The sequence below is a fragment of the Hemitrygon akajei genome, chromosome 7, assembly GCF_048418815.1.
Source record: "Hemitrygon akajei chromosome 7, sHemAka1.3, whole genome shotgun sequence".
NCBI lineage: Eukaryota > Metazoa > Chordata > Chondrichthyes > Myliobatiformes > Dasyatidae > Hemitrygon > Hemitrygon akajei.
Genome location: NC_133130.1, coordinates 106,262,226 through 106,282,424, shown reverse-complemented (window position 1 = coordinate 106,282,424; position 20,199 = coordinate 106,262,226). Strand labels below are relative to the sequence as shown.

General features: G+C 41.5%; 1 protein-coding gene across 1 annotated transcript in view; it reads left to right on the top strand.

Moving 5' to 3' along the window:
* igf2r (insulin-like growth factor 2 receptor) overlaps nucleotides 1–20,199 on the top strand; it is a 200,444-nt gene that overhangs the window by 25,217 nt on the left and 155,028 nt on the right. Inside the window, exons 4-6 of the mRNA XM_073051626.1 lie at nucleotides 1,948–2,046; nucleotides 12,381–12,513; nucleotides 18,644–18,761. Of these exons, the coding sequence (XP_072907727.1) occupies nucleotides 1,948–2,046; nucleotides 12,381–12,513; nucleotides 18,644–18,761 (350 nt within the window). The remainder of the gene's footprint in view (nucleotides 1–1,947; nucleotides 2,047–12,380; nucleotides 12,514–18,643; nucleotides 18,762–20,199) is intronic.

Genomic DNA, 20,199 nt, shown 5'->3' with positions numbered 1-20,199 from the left:
CGGATCCATTGTACAAGATCAGAAGATTAGCTGTTAGCTTTATTTGTCACGAGTATATTGAAACCTACAGTGATGTGTCATTTGCATCAAATCGAATGAATGAGTATTGCCCGCAAGTGTTGCTGTGCTTCCGGCACCAATGTAGCACACCCACAACTCATTAACCCCATCTTTGGAATGTGGGAGGAAACCAGAGCACCCAGAGGAAACCCACATGATCCCCGGGGGAATGTGCAGACTCCTTATAGACAGCAGTAGGAATCAAATCCCCGTTGGCAGTCACTGCCACTGTAAAGCAATAGCACTAACCACCACTGCTGTGCTGCCCTGCACGATTATCTGCAAAGGATATTGAATTGGTTTGTTCAGGGAAGATGAAAGCTACCATCCTATTCAGTACAGAGGGCTGGACTGGACTGGAGAGCCTTGGCAGAACATGAGTCCTCCCAATACCAAGCTACTTTTGGAAGATCAGTATTTGCCAAATTAGCATGAAGCAAATGATTTGATCTTGAAATAGCCACTTGTTATTTTGATGATGCCCAAGAGTTTAGCAGAAGAGAAGAGATGGGTAATTTCTTTAGCCAGAGAGTGGTGAATGTGTAGAGTTCTTTGTCACAGGCAGCTGTGGAGGCCGAGTCTTTGTGTATATTTAAGGCAGAGTTTGGTGATTCTTGATTGGTCAGGGCGTGAAGGTGTATGGGGAAAAAGGCAGGAGATTGGAGCTGAGAGGAAAAGTGAATCAGCGGCAATGAAACGGCAGAGCAGATTTCTTCTCCTGTATATTGTATTCTTATGGAATGGGTCATAACTAGGTGGAGGAAGGACTTTAATTCCCTAGGGACAGAGGCTTTTGCGGTGGAATGGAAGAGGTAATAAATTTAAGAACTCAAGGCAGAAGTAGGTTTGCTGGGTACTCTACTATCCAGCTGATGGTGGAGAGGTGGAGATGCGTCCCTACCAAAGGGGGTGTAAGGCACTCCTTCCCTCCACAAGCCTGGAGGTCACCCTTAGATAAGATGTGGCACGTGCTTCGTTTCTCCCCCCCCCCCACCATGATCAACCTCACACGAAGACAAGGGAGCAGGTGGTGGACATCACAAATCCACCACACAGACAATCTCTGAAGAGTATTGATAATGACTGGGGTCACCCGTCTTGTAAAGACACCGCCCAGAAGAAGGCTGTGGCAAGCCACTTGTGTAGGAAAAAATTTGCCAAGACTAATCATGGTCAAAAACTATGACCATCCATGTTACACAGCAAGGCACATAATGCGGCTGGACTCATCCCTGAGAGAGCTTGTGACCTTTGTCGTGCTTTCCTATCGTATGTGTCAGTAATAGTAGAGGCAGATATGGTACAATTTACAAGACTAGGGAAAAGGTGCAGGCTATTGAGAGATGTAGATCATGTGTAGATAGGAGGAATTAGGACTCATTAACTTGGAATGTGGAATGCTCTGCCCCTGAAGGCAGTGGAGGCCAAGTCTCTGGATGCATTCAAGAGAGAGTTAGATAGAGCTCTTATAGATAGCGGGGTCAAGGGATATGGGGAGAGGGCAGGAACGGGGTACTGATTGTGTATGATCAGCCATGATCACAGTGAATGGCGGTGCTGGCTAGAAGGGCCGAATGGACTACTGCACCTACTGTCTACTGTCTATTATTGTCTATTAATAAGGTTGGCACAACATGGTGTGCTGAAGGGTCTGTTCCTATGCCATACTGTCCTGTGTTCTATGTTGGGGGGAGTTTTATTTTAAAAAAAAAAGCAAATTTCTTTCCCAAAGTTTCTTTTGTAGGTATTAAGTCTACAACTATTACCTTTTTATGATGGCATCAATTTATGTTTTAGTTTCTAAGTAAAGAGCTGCTGGGTTATATAAATGTTCTGTCAGTGAGGATACTTGTAATTTTTTTTTAATGCATTGTCTCATTGAAACAGGGCAGCCCTGAATTTGTGACAACTTCTGAATGTGTGCACTACTTCGAATGGAAGAGTTTTGCAGCTTGTAAAAAGAGCATTTTCCACCCCAGAAAAGAGGTATGTTCAGCTTCTCTGCATTGGTCGTTCATTAATGAATGCTACAAGCTTAAATCTTCAAAGGGCCTACCATGGAAAAAATGGCACATTTTCTGAACAGTCCACAAACACTACCTTCTTTCTTTTTTGCGCTAATGCAAATACACAATTAAGTCCTAATGCAGGGTTTTGACACATAACATCGACAGTGTCTTTCCTCTCCCGGATGCTGCTTGACCTGCTGAATTCCTCCACTATGTCGTTGCCCAAATTAATGATGTATACTTTAATCTGAACATTAACATAGTTTGTGTTTAACTTGTGAAACATATTTGATTTCTCACAATAATTGTGACTTGCATTTGGAAGGTGTAAGAAATGAAAGTGTTTTGAAAGGGGTTTAAATCACCTTCAAAAGGAAGTTGTGTAGATGTTAGTATGTATCTTAATATTAACTTGTTAGCATTTTCTGAACCATTTCCTATGTCTGTCAATTCTGTAGTTGAAAAATAGCCCTGATTATTAGACCCAAGGATGAACTAATGATGGGTGTTGGCCCAAAACGTCAACTGTTTATTTCTCTCCATAGATGCTGCCCTACTTCTGAGTTCCTCTAGTATTTTGTGTGTTGCACTGGATTTCCAGCATCTGCAGATGTGTTCCAGTGTCCCTCAAGACCTGCTGACTTTAAGAACAGTCCTGCAGTCAGAAGTTTCTGTCCCTTGTGTGCTGATCTAATTATTCTTGGCCACTTTCGTCACAGCGAGTGTTCTGTTCACATTCCGAATGTGTGGAATCCAGCAACATGAGAACTTCCTTTCTGTTCTGGTCAAATCGTTGCACTGTTCTTTTAGCTGTTAAGGCCAGCATATAAGTGAGGATTTTAAAGAATTCTCACTCTTCAGGATTATCCAACTGCTTAACCAGTTTACTTCACCATTGATCAAGCCTAAACAATGTCTAAACAAGGGATTCTGCAGATGCTGGAACTCCAAAGTAACATACAGGGAGACATAGTGACAAGATGTTTGAAGGGTCTGAAACACGGCTCTTTACTCCTCTCCTAGACAATGTCTTTGTGATCTGGGCTGTGCCCTCGAGTGGCTTAATCCATTGTTAAATTTGTCCTCCCCAATATCTAACTGGCCTGGGAGGTCTTTGTTCCAGATGGTCTCGAGTGCTGTTGTTATTCAAAGCAAATGTGTTTGCATGTTAGAGCATCCGTAGCCACAGCTAACTTCCATGCACTGACAGGTCCAGATGGCAAAGCTTTCATGGCTTTCCTGCTTAGCCTTCTGACCTTGAATGTGGAGTACAATATATATTGTACATTAAAAGTTCAAAGTAAATTTATTATCAAAGTTCATATATATCACCATATACAATCCTGAGATTCATTTTCTCATGGGCATACTCAAAAAAGCCATAATAGAATAACAACTATAATAGAGTCAGTGAAAGCTGGCACCAATTTGTGTTCAATCAGTGTGCAAAAGATAACAAACTGTTCAAATACAAAAGTATATAATAAATAAGCAAAAAATATCGGTAACATGAGATGAAGAGTCCTGGAAACTGAGTCCATAGGTTGTGCGAACACTTCAATGATGATGTGAGTGAAGTTATCCCCTTGGGTTCAAGAGCTTGTTGGTTGAGGGGTAATGACTGTAATAACATGTACCTGGTTGTGTGGGTCCTGAGGCTCTTGTACCTTCTTGGACCACTGGACCATTGCTACACCACCATCAAGAATGCCTACCGTGCTATTCCACGCCCTCACTTCGGGAAGTCTGATCACCTGGCTGTACTTCTACCCCCTGAGTACAGGCAGAGACTGAAGACTGCAACACCAGCAGTGAGGACCAAGAAGGTTTGGACAAGGGAAGCACAGAAGCACCTACAGAACTGCTTTGAATCAGTGGACTGGACTGTATTCATGGATTCATCTTTGAACCTGGATGAGTATGCTGCAGTTGTTACTGACTTCATTAAAACCTGTGTGGATGAGTGTGTACCCACAAAGTCTTACTGTACATTCCCATGCCAGAAGCTGTAGATGAACCAGGAGGTACGTCGCCTGCGGAAGGCTAGATCTGTGGCATTCAAGTCCGGTGACCCAGGCCTGCACTAGAAAGCCAGGTATGATTTGCGGAGGGCTATTTCAAGGGCGAAGAGACAATTTCAAACGAGATTGGAGGTGACATCAGATACACGGCAATTCTGACAGAGTCTGCAAGGCATTACTTCCTGCAAAGCGAAACCCAATAGCATGAATGGCAGCGATGCTTCACTACCAGATGAACTCAATGCCTTCTATGCCCGCTTTGAAAGGGAGAACACAACTACAGCTGTGAAGATCCCTGCTTCACCTGATGATCCTGTAATCTCTGTCTCAGAGGCTGATGTTAGGCTGTCTTTAAAGAGGGTGAACTCTCGAAAGGTGGAAGATCCTGATGGAGTACCTGGTAAGGCTCTGAAAACCTGTGCCAACCAACTGGCGGGAGTATTCAAGGACATTTTCAACCTCTTACTGCTACGGGCCGAAGTTCAAAAAAGCAACAATTATACCAGTGCCTAAGAAGAATAATGTGAACTGTCTTAATGACTATCACCTGGTAGCACTCACATCTACAGTGATGAAATGCTTTGAGAGTTTGGTCATGACTAGACTGAACTCCTGCCTCAGCAAGGACCTGGACCCATTGCAATTTGCCTGTCACCACAATAGGTCAATGGCAGATGCAATCTCAATGGCTCTCCACACGGCTTTAGACCACCTGGACGACACAAACACCTATGTCAGGATGCTGCTTATTGACTATAGCTCAGCATTTAATACCGTCACTCCCACAATCTTGATTGAGAAGTTGCAGAACCTGGGCCTCTGTACCTTCCTCTGCATTTGATCCTCGACTTCCTAACCAGAAGACCACAGTCTGTGCAGATTGATGATAATTTATCTTCCTCGCTGACAATGAACACTGGCACACCTCAGAGGTGTGTGCTTAGTGCACTGCTGTACTCTCAATATACACATGACATGTTGAATTTCCCCATGGGGATGAATAAAGTATCTATCTATCTATCTATGACTGTGTGTCTAGGCATAGCTCAAATACCGTCTACAAATTTGCTGACAATACAACCACTGTTGGTAGAACCTCAGGTGGTGACGAGAGGGCGAACAAGAGTGAGATATGCCAGCTAGTGGAATGGTGCTGCAGCAACAACCTGGCACTCAACGTCAGTAAGACGAAAGAGCTGATTGTGGACTTCAGGAAGGGTAAGATGAAGGAACACAAACCAATCCTCATAGAGGGATCAGAAGTGAAGGGAGTGAGCAGTTTCAAATTCCTGGGTGTCAAGATCTCTAAGGATCTAACCTGGTCCCAACATATCGATGCAGTTATAAAGAAGGCAAGACAGCGGCTATACTTCATTAGGAGTTTGAAGAGATTTTTTTTAATGTCAACCGGTACACTCAGAAACTTCTATAGTTGTACCATGGAGAGCATTCTGATGGGTTGATGGGATGGAGGAGTTACTGCATAGGACCAAAAGAAGCTGCAGAAGGTTGTAAATCTAGTCAGCTCCATCTTGGGTACTATCCTACAAAGTACCCAGGCCATCTTCAGTGAGTGGTGTCTCAGAAGGCAGCGTCTGTTATTAAGGACCTCCAGCACCCAGGGCATGCCCTTTTCTCACTGTTACCATCAGGTAGGAGGTACAGAAGCCTGAAGACACACTCAGTGATTCAGGAACAGCCGATTCCTACCATTTATTTCCTAAATGGACATTGAATCTTTGGACACTACCTTACTTTTTTTTTTTTAATATACAGTACTGTATTTCTGTTTTTGCACGTTTTTTAATCTACTCTATACGTAATTGATTTACTTAATTTTTATTTTGTTATTTTTTTTCTCTCTTCTATATCATATACTGCATTGAACTGCTGCTGCTAAGTTAACAAACTTCATGACACATGCCGGTGATAGTAAACTTGATTCTGATTCTTCTTGAAGGTAGCAGCAAGACGAGAGCTTGTCCTATGTGGTGGGGTCCCTATGATGGATGCCGCTTTCCAGCTGCAGCATTTTGTGTAGATGTGCTCAATAGTGGGGAGAGTTTTACCCATGATGGAATGGGCTGTATCCACCACTACTTTTTGTTGGACTTGGCATTTGAGGGCATTGGTGTTTCCATACCAGGCTAAGATAAAACCAGTTAATATCTGGTTAATCCAAAATGGCACTTTCAAGCAAAATTAGCAATTACCCATGAAGCCTGAAATCAAAGTGCCCGTGGGAAGGCCTTTCAAATTAATGCGAATGTAACGTGACTGCTCTATTGGAATGGGGATTAAGGAAGACTTGAATATTATTGGACAGAAATAAACTCCACTACGCATTTAAAACTTTTGTCAAATTCTATACAGTGGCATGCAAAAGTTTGGGCACCCCAGTCAAAATTTCTGTTACTGTGAATAGCTAAGCAAGTAAAAGATGACCTGATTTCCAAAAGGCATGAAGTTAAAGATGACACATTTCTTTAATATTTTAAGCAAGACTACTTCTTTATTTCCATCTTTTAGTTTCAAAATTACAAAAAAGGAAAAGGCCCTGAAGCAAAAGTTTGGGCACCCTACATGGTCAGTACTTAGTAACACCCTCTTTGGCAAGTATCATAGCTTTTAAATGCTTTCTGTAGCCAGCTAAGAGTCTTTCAATTTTGTTTGGGGTATTTTTGCCCATTCTTCCTTGCAAAAGGCTTCTAGTTCTGTGAGATTCTTGGGCCGTCTTGCATGCACTGCTCTTTTGAGGTCTATCCACAGATTCTCGATGATGTTTAGGTCGGGGGACTGTGAGGGCTATGGCAAAACCTTCAGCTTGTGCCTCTTGAGGTAGTCCATTGTGGATTTTGAGGTGTGTTTAGGATCATTATCCTGTTGTAGAAGCCATCCTCTTTTCATTGTCAGCTTTTTTACAGACGGTGTGATGTTTGCTTCCAGAAGTTGCTGGTATTTAATTGAATTCATTCTTCCCTCTACCAGTGAAATGTTCCCCGTGCCACTGGCTGCAACACAAGCCCAAAGCATGATCGATCCACCCCTGTGTTTAACAGTTGGAGAGGTGTTCTTTTCATGAAATTCTGCACCCTTTTTTCTCCAAACATACCTTTGCTCATTGTGGCCAAAAAGTTCACAAGATCACAAGACAATGAGCAGAAGTAGGCCATTCTGTCCATCAAGTCTGCTCCCCCACTCCACCATCAGCTAAAATATTCTCCCATCTAGTTTCAATCTCCTCCTTAAACACCCTCAATGATTGGGCCTCCACAGCTGTATGTGGCAACGAATTCCATAAATCCACGACCCTCTGGCTGAAAAAATTTCTCCTCATCTCTGCTTTAAATGGGTACCGTCTAATTCTAAGACTGTGACCTCTTGTCCTGGACTTGCCTACTAAGGGAAATAGCCTTTCCACATCTACTCTGTCCAATCCTTTCAACATGCGAAATGTTTCTGAGGTCCCCTCTCATTCTTCTATACTTTAATGAACACAGTCCAAGATCCGACAAACACTCCTTATACGTTAGCCCCTGCATTCTGGGAATTATCCTCATAAATCTTCTCTGAACTCTCTCCAACATCAGTACATCCTTTCTTAGATGAGGGGCCCAAAACTGCACACAGTATTTCAAATGAGGTCTCACCAGTGCCCCATAGAACCTCATCAACACCTCCTTACTCTTATACACTCCTCCTCTTGAAATGAATGCTAACATAGCATTCGCTTTCCTTACTGCCGATCCAACCTGGTGGTTAACCTTCAGGGTATCCTGCACGAGGACCCTCAAGTCCCTTTGCACTTCCGATTTTTGAATTTTCTCCCTATCTAAATAATAATCTGCCCGATATTATTTCTTCTTCCAACATGTACAACCATACATTTTTCGACATTGTATCTCATCTGCCATTTCTTTGCCCACTCTCCTAAACTGACCAGATCTCTCTGCAACCTTTCCATTTCTTCAACACTTCCTGCTCCTCCACCTATCTTGGTATCATCTGCAAACTTAACCACAAAACCATTTAATCCATAATCTAAATCATCGATATACAGTTTAAAAAGAAGTGGCCCCAACACTGATCCCTGTGGAACACCACTGGTAACCGGCAACCAACCAGAATAGGATTCCTTGATTCCCACCCTTTGCTTTCTGTCTATCAGCCAATGCTCCACCCATTCCAATATCTTTCCTGTAATTCCATGGGCTCTCATCTTATTAAGCAGCCTCTTATGTGGCATTTTATCGATGGCCTTTTGAAAATCCAAATACACAACATCGACAGCCTCTCCCTTGTCAATCTTATTTGAGATTACCTCAAAAAATTCCAATTGGTTGGTGAGGCAGGATCTTCCCTTCATGCTGGCTTGGGCCTATCTTGTCATGCACCTCGAGGTATTTCATAATCTCGTCCTTGAGGATCAACTCCAATAACTTTCCAACTACCGATATCAGACTAATAGGTCCGTAATTTTCTCTTCGCTGCCTCCCTCCTTTCTTAAAACAGCAGAACTACATTTGCAACCTTCCAGTCCTCCGGAACTATGCCAAAGTCTATTGTTTCCTGGAAGATAATTTCCAATGTCTCCACAATCTCCAAAGCCACCTCCTTCAGAACCTGTGGGTGCACTTCATCCGGTCCGGGAGACTTATCTATCCTTAGTCCATTTAGCTTCCCAAGCACTTTCTCTCTAGAAATCTTGACTGTACCTAATTCTATTCCCTGAGACCTCTGGCTATCAGGTATGTTGCTGATGTCTTCCACTGTGAAGTCTGATGCAAAATACTCATTTAGTACCTTTGCCATCTTTGTTACCCATTATAATTTCTCTGGCATCATTTTCAATCGGTCCTATATCTACTCGTGTCACTCTTTTACTCTTTATATATTTAAAAAAACTTAGTATCCTTTTTTATAATAATTGCCAATTTCCTTTCATAATTCATCTTTCCTAATGACTTTCTTAGTTTCCTTCTGTAAGTTTTTAAAAGTCATCTTGTAAAAAAGCTGATGATGAAAAGAGGGTGGCTTCTACAACAGGATAATGCTCCTAAACACACCTCAAAATCCACAATGGACTACCTCAAGAGGCGCAAACTGAAGGTTTTGCCATGGCCCTCGCATTCCCCTGACCTAAACGTCATTGAAAATCTGTGGATAGACCTCAAAAGAACCAGTGCATGCAAGACGGCCCAAGAATCTCACAGAACCAGAAGCCTTTTGCAAGGAAGAATGGGCAAAAATACCCCAAACAAGAAATGAAAGACTCTTAAGGCCAATTTATATGCATCGAATCTATGCTATAGGTACAGTGTAGCCTGACATGCACCTCCCCAAAAACGTAACTGTGTCACGGCGACGCAGACTGCAACAACTGTGATTGGTCCACTTGGTAACATCGCATTTCCTCCTGCGCATTTCTGGTTGCTTTTGAGCGATGAACTAAGTTGTCAAATCTACCTGCCGACATCCGAAAATATTTGAAATGCATCTCCTTGTCCGTGTCAGTGGGTGGACAAGCACAGAAAATTCACCCTTCTCTGCCTCGATCCGTTCAATGGTCGTACACACCATCTCCTCCGACATCTCTCTTTTCTGCGTTGCAGTAATTTCAATAAAAGTAACTCTCGTTCAACGTTTATTAGCTCCAACTCCAATACGATGCACTCAGTTTCAGTCGCCATTGTTTGAAGAACATAAAGAAACTCAACACTGTGGCATTGAAACCCCGCTGCCAAATAGCGTTTTGGCGGTGAATTGCAGAGCGACACGGACACCAACGCACAAGTATAAATGCTCACAACGGTGTAGGCCTCTTGTGTAGGCTATGGTGTAGAGCCAACAAAGAAGTATAAATCAGCCTTTTGCTGGCTACAAAAAGCATTTACAAGCTGTGATACTTGCCAAAGCAGGGGGGTTACTAAGTACTGACTGTGCAGGGTGCCCAAACTTTTGCTTCAGGCCCTTTTCCTTTATTGTTATTTTGAAACTGTGAAAGATGGAAATAAAAAGTAATCTTGCTTAAAATATTAAAGAAATGGGTCATCTTTAACTTCATGCCTTTTGGAAATCAGGTCATCTTTTACTCGCTTAGCTATTCACAGGAACAGAAATTTTGACCAGGGGTGCCCAAACTTTTGCGTGCCACTGGACGTATATCTTTGCCAACTCCTTAGGGGTGCTGCAATTCTTACTTTGTAAATGCACCTGCATGCAGGTCCTCTGAAGTAATAACACCAAGGAATTTAAAGTTGCTGACCCATTCCACCTCCGATTCTCCAGTGAGGAATGGCTCACGGACCTCTGGTTTCCTTCTGGAGTCAATAATCAGCTCCTTGGTCTTGCTGACGTTGAGGGAGAGGTTGTTGTTATGGAACCACTCAGCCAGATTCTCATGCTCCCTCCCTAATGCTGATTTGTCACCACCTTTTCTTTGGCCTATGACAGTGGTGTCATCAGCACACTTGAAAATGGCATTGAAGCTGTGCTTAGCCTCACAGTCATAAGTAGAGCTGGGGGCTAAGCAGACAGCCTTGCATTGCATCTGTTGCTGATGGAGATTTTCAAGGAGAGGTTGCAGTGTAGATAATGTAATTTCCTTACATTTGGGAACGTAGTAATGCCTCATTTGACTAAAGCTGTTTCATTCTGTCAGTCACAGTAATGATTTAGTCGCCACTTACCTTTCCAATGGGAAACCAAGCATTAAGGAGGTAGGAAGGGCTGATTAAATACAGAAGTGATTGCACTTGTGGCTTCTGCCAATTAATACAATGGTGTCTGGCTTTTCTTGAAGTACAGAGATTATAAATTCACCTTTATCTTCTGCTCTGTACTTTGTTTCCACCACAGTAAGTGGGAAGCAACATTTTTACGTGTTGCTTTAAAAAAAAATCCGTAATGGGTATCTGTTTCTCCTATTTATTTATGTCCAATCATATTCAACTCTTCTTCAATCCCCATTCCAATACAGTAATCACATTACATTCACATTAATTTGAAGGGACTTCCCATGGGCACTTTGTTTCAGGCAGCATTGGTAATTGCTAATTTTGCTTGAAAGTGCGTTTTTGAGTTAAATGGTTATGTTCCTTTTAATTTAATGAACCATTTGCTCATACAAACAGGTGGCAGCATTTTTCATTTGTTTCAGCTCTAAGATTCCCCCCCCCAGTTTGTTTAGGTGTTAGGCAGGTGAGAAGAGTTAAGGGGCCAGAGGGGGGAATAGAATAAGAGGGGAGGGAGAGGGATTGTTTTTAATCGATATTCATGCCATCAGGTTGGAAGCTACCCAGGATATAAGGTGTTGCTCCTCCACCCTGAGAGTGGTCTCATTTTGGCACGAGGTAGGTCCATTCTTGAGCTGTGTGGACCTTTGTATGTGCCTTTTCTGATCAACTCTTACAAATGAAACATTTGATGAAAGACATTGCTGAGAAAAATGATATTCTGCAGATGCTGGAAATCCATAGTAAAACACAAAATGCTGGAGGAGCTCAGTAGGCCAGGCAGCATTTATAGGGAAGAATTTAGAGCTGACATTTCTGGCCAAAACCCTTAATAAAGCTGGGCTTTTCCCTCCCATTGCTTTATTCAGCCAGTACTTGGAATGTAGTTGACAAACTTGTAACTATGTGTGCTTTAAGTTGTCAGAAATTTAATATTTTCACTATGGAATTCTAATTTTTCAGCACATTCAGCATTTTTGAATACTGTAAGCACTCTTGTGTGAATTAAGCAAATTGTTGGTAATGGCCTTGACTTCAGCACTCAATATTGGAATCAAACGCTTGTCATTATTTATGGCAGTTCTGGGATTGACATCACTTAAACACTTGCTATTTGTTTATTCATGAGACAGGCATTTAAAATTTGCATCAGTGCTGACGATGCAGGTTTGATCTGTAAGATGTTTTGCAGCAGGTATTTGGGTAATCGTGTGCTCTATTGGAAGAGGGCTGCTCAGTATAGTCAATACTAATGGGCCTTTTAATGGTTTGCAAATCCCTAGATGTTATGCTTAATTGCATTGACTATTTTTTCCATTTTCCATTTTTAAAAATGTATGTATTCTTTAGGAATGAATACACTTCTCTCGAATTGCCACCCATTGATGAAAGGTTGCAGGAACCAGTGTGTTTAGCAGGTGGATGAAATATTTGTGAGAATGGGTATTTAACTGGCAATTTGTATAATTGACTACTGTTTGCTTGCTATCTATAATTCCATAGCTTTTCTAATCTTGTCTTCATTTTGATTATTAACTATTGCATTAAAATTTAAGGTTCCCTGTTACGTGTTTGATGAAGATGGAAAGAAACGGGATTTGACTCCACTGATAAAGCTCTCAGGAGGCTATTTGGTCGATTCTCCTGATGATGATGAAGATCTCTATATTAATATTTGTAGAGATATAAGTAAGTTTTCATGCCAGCTAATGAGCATGTATGTAATTAGCAATAATTTTGTGATGTTTTTGTATTGTCCCCAATTTCTAGGTGATGGGTTTACAATGGTCTCCCTTTTACTATTCCAAATCAATTAAGTTGGAAGGGTGGGCAGTATAAAGTGGGGGAGTGGTGGTCAGTGTGATTTTGGGAGTTGCTGTCAGAAAAGTAGTGAGATTTGTAGGCTAGAACATAGAAGAGTCCAACACAGGCCCTTTGGCCCACAGCTAAAACGCAAATCAAATGCACCCAAACACTAATCACTCCTACAGTGATTTGTGAACCCTGTAGAAGTTCCTCTTTTAGCAAAAATATGACTTAAAATGTGATCAGATCTTCATGTAAGCCCTAAAACTAGACAGAGAACCCAATTAAATAAATGACACAAAAATATACTTATTGAGAAAAATAATCCACTTTTACATGTTTTTGTTGGAAAAAGTATGTGAACCTCTGGGGTAACGCCTTCTACAAAAGCTATTTGGAGTCAGGTATTCTAATCAATGAGATGAAATTGGAGATGTGTGTTGTAGAGGTGCCCTGCTCTATATATAAAAAAAAGACACACAAGGTCAGGTTACTGACGGAACCTCCTCTTCTCAAGAAAGATCTGTTACGTGCACCATTTATTGATCGAAACAACTTTTGGAGGACCCTAGAAGAAGAATGGTAGAGATGCATGAAGCTGGAAAAGGCTAGAATAGCATTTCTAAAGACCTGAGTGTTCGTCAGTCCACAGCAGAGAAATTGTCTACAAATGGAGACAACTCAATACTGTTGCTACTCTCCCTAGGAGTGGGTATCCTGCAAAGATCACACCAAGAGCAGAACATGCAATGCTGAAAGAGGTGATAACCCAAGGACCTGCAGAAATCTATAGCACTTACTAAAGTCTCGGTTCATGTGTCTGCTAAAAGAAAAACACTGAACAAGAATGGTGTTCATGGAAGGACACTGTTAAGTACTCCCCGGCTTTGTTAGCATATGTTTAGTGTTTCAGTTTTTGTTTGTGTTCAATAAAAGTTAAAAAAAGCTTTTTTGAAAAAAAAGTACTCTTCGGGTTCGTGTTTTCTGGGGACTGTCATTTTAAAACGCCAGGAGAATGAGTCTGACTTTTGGATTTCTACTGACTGCAGAATTGCTTGGTTGCTATGATGAGCAGCTTGTGTTTACATCTACTCAACAGCGTGTTTTGAATAAGCAAAGTCAGGTGATTCTCTTAGAGTCAAGATGGATTTGGTCAATGGAAGACACCAGTGAGTCGGTCGCTGGTTTAAACTTTCAGTAGCCCAAAAGGGGTGAGTTAAGATCGATCCAGAGTATTGATAAATGACACTCACCAAGTTTTCTGCAACTAGAACAAGTTTGCAGGGAGAGAAGAGAAAGGTTTGGAACAGAAGAAACCTAGTTCCTAGTTGGAACAAAGAGATCACTGTTTGGACTCTCTAAGTAGCCCGTAAGGGTGAGTTGGTTTCCATTTGGCTACGGAAGTGTGATTGTCACTTAGTCAATCCACAGGAGTGGATTTCACCAAGTTTTCTGCAACTAGAACAAGTTTGCAGGAAGAGAAGAGAGAAGAGGAAGGTTTGGAACAGAAGAAACCTAGTTCCTAGTTGGAACAAAGAGATCACTGTTTGGACTCTCTCTTTAAGTACCCTGTAAGGGTAGTTTCCATTCAGCTATGGAAGTGTGATTGTCACTTAGTCAATCCACAGGAGTGGGTTCTCTGGTGAGGGGAAAACCTTTGTGATTACCACATGTGTGTTACTCTTTGTCTGGGTGTGGTAGTTCACTGAAGAAAGGCACCCCTCTGGCAAATCACTGTTGGAGTTATTTTGTATGTCGTGGAACTGGATAAGTGGCTATCACGTTGTGTGATTGGGGTAACCTTGTGGAATCTACCAGTGTGTTGACCCTTGCCTGGTGGTGGTTCCCTTGAAGATGGTCCCCTTTTTGTGATAAGCTACTGTTGGTGATAATCCATATGTGGATTCTGTTTGAGTATCCTGTGGCCACCACTTTGAGATGTCCCGTAGCTGAATTTGGGTGTGGTATCACTTGTGTTGAAAGGATATTCGTTGAAGATCACTGTCGGTGATACTTCGTGTGTGGAGTGGAACAACTTCGGAGATAAAACCTACTGCTATTGTTATTTTGCATTGCTGTCGTGGAATCTGTGGAATATCGATGTAATTGCCTTCTCACGACATACGCCTTTGGATTACAAATCACTCTCTTACCAACAACAGCAACCTTGTGCATTGAACTGAACTTTCTCACATACCATCATAAGACTGTATCATTTACCAGCTAAGCTTGAATGAGTTTTGGGAAACATATACACACCTATATATGCTTATATATGCCTAACATTGTTAATCCTTGGTATATCTGGTTTTAAGTTTACTATTATTGGTAGATACTAATAAATAGTGTTTTGCTTATATCAAAACCAGACTCCAGGTGTGTTCCATTTCTGCTGGTTCTTTTAACCCACCGTGGAGCAAACCACTGCTCTCCAAAAGAAAACCTTGCTGCACACCTCAAGTTTGCAAAAGGCCAGCGGGATGTCCTACAACGCTTCTGGGACAAAGTTCTTTGGACAGATGAGACAAAAGTTGAACTTTTTGGCAGAAATGCACATGCTCTGTTTGGAGAGAAAAGGGCACCGCACACCAACACCAATACAAACCTCATCCCATCTGTGAAGCATCATGGTTTGGGGCTGCTTTGCTGTCTCTGCCTCAGGGCCTGGACAGCTTGCAATCGTTGAGGGAACAATGAATTCAAAATTGTATCAAGTTATTTTACAGGAGAATATTTGGGTAGCAGTCTATCACCTGAAGCTTAATAGAAGACACTGATCCAAAAGATGAGAGTAAATCAACAACAGAATGGTTTAAAAAGAAGAAAATTTGTGTTTTGAAATGGTCATGTCGAAATCCTGACCTTAATCCTATAGAAATGTTGTGGAAGGACCTGAAGCAAGCAATTCATGCAAGGAAGCCCGCCAGCATCCCAGAGTTGAAGCAGTTTTGTAAGGAAGCATGGCCTAAAATTCCTCCAAGCTGATCTGTAGAACTGATCAACAGTCGCTGGAAATGTTTGGTTGAGGTTATTGCTGTACAAAGGGGTCACACCAGTTACTGAAAGCAAAGGTTTGCACACTTTTTTCCAACAAATACATGCACTATTGATCATTTTTTCAATAAATAAATGAACAAGTATGTATTTTTTTGTTTAATTGGGTTCTCTTTATCTAGTTTTAGGACTTGTGTTGAAGATCTGATCACATTTTGGGTCATACTTATGCAGAAATAGAGAATGTTCTACAGAGTTTACAAACTATCTAGCACCACAGTACCTACACAATGTCCATATCCCACTAATTTCCTCATGTCTATGTGCTTATCCAGATGTCTCTTAAAAGCCTCTAATGCAGTGGTCCCCAACCACTGCAGTGCAGCTGACTCGTATCGCTTCATACCGCCAAATCATACTGTTCCTTCGCGGCCCGGTGGTTGGGGACCACTGCTCTAATGTATTTGCCTCTACCACTGTACCAGATAGTGCATTCCAGGTGTCCACCTTACTCCTCACATTCCCCTTGAACCTAATCCCTCTCACATTTAGTACATGCCCTCTGCTATCAGACATCTTAACCCCTTCAGGTTCTGGCATTCCAGAGAAAACCCCAGTTACTGGAAGGTTGTCTGGCCTCTCATGATAACACATGCCTTCTAAATCAGGCAGCATTGTGGTAAAACTCTTCTGCACCCTCTCCAAAGCCTCAATATCTTTCCTACAGGGAGGCAACCAGAACTGACAGCTACAAGGGATGAGCCAAGATCAACACAATCTGGCAGAATTGAATAGAGAGTAAGAGGTTAAGGAATAGTGATGTGACCCAGTGAACAACGTTAGGAGCATTGTTTAATATTTACATAAAATAATGTAATTCAAAATTTTGTATTTTCAATGCCTGAATTAGGAAATGTAGTCGGTACTGAACATCGATTTACAACCCCATCCTATTACCACAATTTTTGGTTTACCGATGATGGACTCACTCCATTTATCTCCTTCCATCTGTCAAATGATTGCTTTTCTCACTTTGATGGCTAGAAGATCTATTTTGTTGAATTGGAAGGAAATTAATCCTCCCACGGTATTTCATTGGCTTTCTCAAACTATGTTATGTCTAAATTTAGAAAAAATTAGAAGGGCTATATTCGATACTTCTATTAAATTTGAAAAGATATGGAGACCATTTATTCAATATTTTCATATGATGTAATATGGCCCTGTGCCAAGCTTATTGGTTTTTTCAGCTTTAATCGTATGTATGTTGAGAGGATCGGAGTTGACAACATTGATGTTTATGTTTTCTCGTGAGAAACAGCCCTTTTTTTTTCTCTTTTTTTAAAGTTTTTTTTTGCTTTCTTTTTTTTCCTTAGATATTAGATTAGTAGGTTAGTAACTTTGCATATATTTTTTTTCTTTTTTTTATATATTATATATTATGAAATATCTAGATTTACCTTGTTCATATATATACTATATGGTTCATGTTTTGGGAAAACTTATTTATACTGTATTCATTGCTTATGTATTCCTTCATGTGTAATGGGAATTTGTATGTTTGTAATCCCTTTATTAATATATTAACTGTATTTTGTTCATAATATTTTTAATACTAATAAAAAGATTGAAAAAGAAAGAAAGGAAATGTAGTTAACAGTGGGGTTTGCAACAAAGGCAGTCATTACTAAACTTCCAGCATAAATGTATGATGGTAATTGAGTTTCGGGGGAAAGTGGGAAACAGAGTAACATGTAAAATGCTGGAGGAGCTCAGCAGACAACTGGTACCTATGGAGGGGAATAATCAGTTTTGGGTCGAGATCCTCCTTCAGGACTGGAAAGGAAGGAGAAAGAAGCCAGATTTACAAAAGTGGGGGAAGACAAAGGAGTACAAGCTGGCAGGTGATAGGTAAGACGAGGAGGGAGGGGCATGGAGTCAGAAGCTGGGGGTGATGGGTGGTAAAGGGCTGAAGAAAGAGGATAGTGAAGTGTGGAAGAAGGGGAAGGAGGGGGGTAACTGGCCGGTGGTGGGATAGGCAGGTGAGAAAAGGGATAAGAGGGGAGTAAGAATTGGGAATGGTAGAAAATGCATAAAAAAACTAATAAAAAAAATTGGGAATGGAAAAAGGGAGAAGAGGGAGGGGGAAGAAATTTCATTTTGGTGGAAGAATGAAACAGCATGCTTCATGTATGGAAAAGAGTGAGGAATCTGGGTGTACAGGAATAAATACACAAACACAAATAACAAAACTCTTTATGGACAACTTGAAGGAAAATAAAGCTGAGATGTTAGACATACAAAGTGCATTGATTAGATGTGGATACTGCTAACAGCCCTGATTTCTATACAGAGGCACGGAGCAGGTGCAGAGAAAAGTAAAATCATTATCGAAGTTCATACAGGTCACCATACACTACCTAGATTCTTGCAGTAAGGCAAAGAAATACAATAAAGCCAATGGAAAAACTACACACAAAGACCGACAAATGACCAAAGTACAAAAGACAAGCTCTGCAAATAAAATAAATGTATAACTGACACTGAGAACATGGGTTGTAGGGCCATTGAAAGTGAATCCATGGATTGTGGAAACAGTTCAGTGTTGAAGTGGGTGAAGTTATCCCTTCTGTTGAAGAGTAATAAAAGTGAAGGATACAGCCCAGTCCATCACAGTTCTATTTAAAAAGGAGTTCCCAACCTGCACCCCTTGCTTACTGGTATTGGTCCATGGCATAAGAAAGGTTAGGAACCTCTGATTTAGATGATACTATTGTATCTGCCTCGACTAGGTCCACTTACCGCCCTTTGCATGGGGAAAATGTTGCCTTTTAAATTCTCCCTCTCGCCCTCTGTGAAGCTTAATTAATGCATTGAGGGATATTGGTTGAGGCTAGTTGTAAGTGAGGAGATCTGTGGAGTATGATCAGGGGCTTGGGCCAGTTGCCTGAGTGTCCAGTTTCAATGCTGTCCTCACTTCAATACTTGGTAATATCTTGGAATTCTTTTTAATTGCCAGGGCCTTTGTCGGAGACTTCTGCGTGTGAACTAGGCAGTAGTGCCTGCTTATTGAAAGGATCTACTGCATTTGACGTTGGCCACCCAACAGATGCTTTGAAACTTGCTGGTAAAGACAGGTACGCAATATGACTTTAGAGTTCCCATTGTAACCCTGACTCCTTACTTTACAGCGCTTGCTTTAAAAAATATATTATTTTAAAGTACCACAAATTACAATTGTTTTCAAAATTATTCTTGAACCGTGTAAACATTTGTGCCCCAGTGAAATGCCTTGGAATGCTTCTCAAGCTCTTAAGTTATAAAGTTAGTCGGGAGTTGAAGGAAGTGGGAAGCATTTGAAGCTTTGGTCAGTATCTTATACAGGCAGTCATCAGGTTATGAACGAGTTCCATTCCAGAGTCCGTCTTTAAGTCGGACTTGTACGTAAGTCGGAACAAATACATCTGGTATTATTTAGCGTCAGTTAATCAAACGTTTGTCTTAGTATATAAGTATATATTTTACCTTTCTATGCATATAAAACACTTAAGAAACGTATGTATTCCAATAATTAAACCACTGCGTTGTTTAGTAATAATTGTAGCTTTCATCGGGGCAGGGCCTTTCACATGCTCTATTATTCTCACTTTATCCGTTAAAATTATTCCGATCATTGACCGACTGTAGCCTAAAGCTTTTCTAATGACTGATGACATTTCACCTCTTTCCAAATGCTTTATTATTTCCACTTTATTTTCAATCGCGATCGCTTCCCATCAACGGAACAGAAACACTACGGGCGGCGGGTCCCATCCTCCGCGGCTCCCGAGGTCTGCTGGGTCCTAAGGACCACCTCACTGATTTCCCCGGGTGCTAAACTGCACCGTACTGAGTCAGGTTAAATGGGACAAGTGGGGGCTGTGCTGGGTTTGGGTATTTGATCCTCCACAATATTCTGGGTGGGTATTTAAAGGCAGTGTTTTTTTTACGAGGTCGAGTTACGCACTCGACATCAACCCAGCACGGATGGTACAGGAGTCACTGGATGGACATCAACCTGGCATGGGAGCAGTCTGTTACTGGATCGAACTCGGGAACCTCCGTTCTCGAGCCCACTCCGATCTCACTGCGCCACCAGTCAACCCGAACGGAAGTGGGGGGGCGGGGGGGAGTCAGGGCGAATCTTGCTAAGACAAATTTAAGCCAAATACAAAGTTACACACTCGACACAGTGTCAACGGCAATGACTTAAAATGGCTGACGGCGTCGTGATCCGACGTAAAATGGCGGATGGCATTCTCCTTCCTCGGTTGGTAAGTATGAGTTGTCAGTAAGTCAGACATTCGTAACTCAGGGACTGCCTGTATTTTAAAACCTAAAGTACCACAAATTACAACCGTTTTCAAAATTCTTCTTGAACTGTGTAAACATTTGTGTCCCTGTGAAGTGCCTTGGAATGCTTCTCAAGCTCTTAAGTTGTAAAGTTAGTCGGGAGTTAAAGGAAGTGGGAAGCATTTGAAGCTTTGGTCAGTATCTTACATTTTAAAACCTAATGCTTTTAAATTTATCCAATGA